Source organism: Abrus precatorius, unplaced genomic scaffold (assembly GCF_003935025.1).
Source record: "Abrus precatorius isolate BTA unplaced genomic scaffold, Abrus_2018 Scaffold8, whole genome shotgun sequence".
NCBI lineage: Eukaryota > Viridiplantae > Streptophyta > Magnoliopsida > Fabales > Fabaceae > Abrus > Abrus precatorius.
The window spans coordinates 32,903,661-32,905,890 of record NW_020874428.1 but is presented as its reverse complement, the minus strand read 5'-3'; the positions used below and the strand labels follow the sequence as shown (position 1 = coordinate 32,905,890).

The 2,230-nt window shown below is 39.3% G+C and overlaps 1 protein-coding gene across 1 annotated transcript; it reads right to left on the bottom strand.

The window, feature by feature from the left end:
* LOC113848290 (spermidine hydroxycinnamoyl transferase) lies at positions 1-1,362 on the bottom strand. Its single transcript, XM_027477745.1, has one exon. It carries the CDS (start codon positions 1,360-1,362, stop codon positions 1-3), a length of 1,362 nt encoding a protein of 453 aa, XP_027333546.1.
* Positions 1,363-2,230: the final 868 nt, after the last annotated feature.

Genomic DNA, 2,230 nt, shown 5'->3' with positions numbered 1-2,230 from the left:
TTACATTATGTCTTGGTAAAAATGCTTCTTAAACTCATCCATGTGTGCTACTTGTAGACATAAAGCAACAAGCAAAGATCCATCTCCATCAGGTCCAGGAAGAAGCAAAGAATCTCCATCAAAATCATGCGTCCCAGGACCCATATAAACCTCCTTCCCCCACCCAAAATCAAGCCCATATATAGGCAACGTTAACCAACTAACCACACCCAAATTGGGGTTCCCATAGAAAGGACCATTATCACTTCCTATTGCATGAACATCTTGAAACCTAGTCAAATCCTCTTGCTTCTTCAAGAACTCAATCCCTGACCTCACGTACTCATCCGTCACCTTCTCAATCGCTTCCCTTATTCTACTTGCGGCATAACCCAGTGGCTTTGACACCAAATCACCCGCAACACTAGTAGCGACCACATCCAACGTGGCATTCCCAAAATACCCTTTTGGCAAACGAGGTTGCATGCGACTCCTCGAGTCAACACAAACACCAAGCGTTGTTGGTTGCTCCATTTGGTGCCCCCTTGCCATGCATGCACTTCTCCATACGTGACCGGTTACCGTTTCATAACGGGTATAACCACGACCATTACTAGGCCTATGCCATCCCTCATTTGCTTCTTTTTTCAATGTCTCAACTTGGGTTTTGCTTAGTTTGAGCACAGCCACAGAGGTCTTTTTCTTCCTCTCCTCTATGTTATCGTTTTGGCCAAGCAGTAAGGGAGGGGGATTGAACTCCGTGTGAACATGAAACTTCGGTGGTGGCATCAAAGGTGGCTCCCCAGCACGGAACACTTTTCGATCAAGAAACGGCACCGTTTGCAGAGGCTCACCGCGTGCAAGCCTTGTCCACTCACAAGTGAAGTGCAATGCACTTGGTCCATCCGCAACCGCATGTGAAATTATTGAACTTATGCTAATGCCACCACACTTGAATCTGGTAAGCTGAATGAGAACCAAGGGCAACTCGTGAATTGGGAGAGTGTAGTCTAGGCTAGGGACAAGGTAATGGTACTCTGAAGAGGGTGAAAAGTCACCGAGATCATTTAGAGTTGATGAGGACTCGGCTTCAATGAATTGAACACCCATGGCGTTACAATGGAGCTCTAAACGACCGTTGCCTATCCAGTGTAAACGACCGGCTAGTGGATAAAACGGCACCAGGACTCGGCTTAACGAGTCTTTCAAAGTGGTGGGAATGGTGGTGTGTGGGGTGAGCCAGTTTTGTGGGGGACGGTAGAAGTAGATTGTGGGCACGTGAGTTATGGTGCCTATTTGATCCCATTCGGATAAAGGTATGCGACCACACCATGTTGGGTCCATCGGCCTCACGGTGTAACTGTCTTTGAAGGTTACTGGCATGTTTGGTTTCTCTTGCTCGAGTGTGAGATCAAAGGTACAAATTAAGTGAATGATTAATTGAAGAGGTTCATTAGAGATGTCTTATAGTCATAGGTCTCTCACAATTTGGAGAATAAAAAATGTAAAATGTTTTTCACTCTGCCGCAAATGTCGTGTTCGGTTACTTAAAATGAATTCCTCGTGATGGTTGGTTGTTGCATGAAATATTCTGAATTTTAGCTTCAAACCCGATGCAATGCTATGCATGCACGCTTTCATTTGTGGATAGGCTTGTTGCTCCGTTTGGGTTACGGACCATATATAGAGTTATTTTAACTTCTTTTTTTTTTTACTATTATTACATTTTCACACTTTTTTTGTTTGCCTCTATTTCTCACTCTATCACATTTCTTTCTTTTCTTTCTTCTTTTCTTCTGATTTCTCTTTTTATACTGTCCATTTCCACACATCTTTAATAAGTGTCAAGGGATATTTGTTTAACCCCAACATTAGATGTGGGTTTATCTAAGTTGCCAACGGCATAAATAATGCCATCTTAGGAAATTTTATTATATTTATTAACCTCGATTTTTATCGGAGTTAAACATCCAAATATAATAAGTTTGTATTGAAAATAAAACAAGTATTATATTAAAAATATAATAAATATTTTTATTTTTAATGATATTATAATTATTATTTATTTATTTATTTAAAGTCAAGTCTTAAAATTGAGGTTACCATTTTATAACTTCATTTATTTCATTTACTTATATTCAAAATTAAAATCAACTTGCATCTATATTAAACTTTATTTAAACCTAATAAATGTATAGTTTTTTAATTAATTAATTAATATATGAGAACACACAACAAAATTTATTTATAA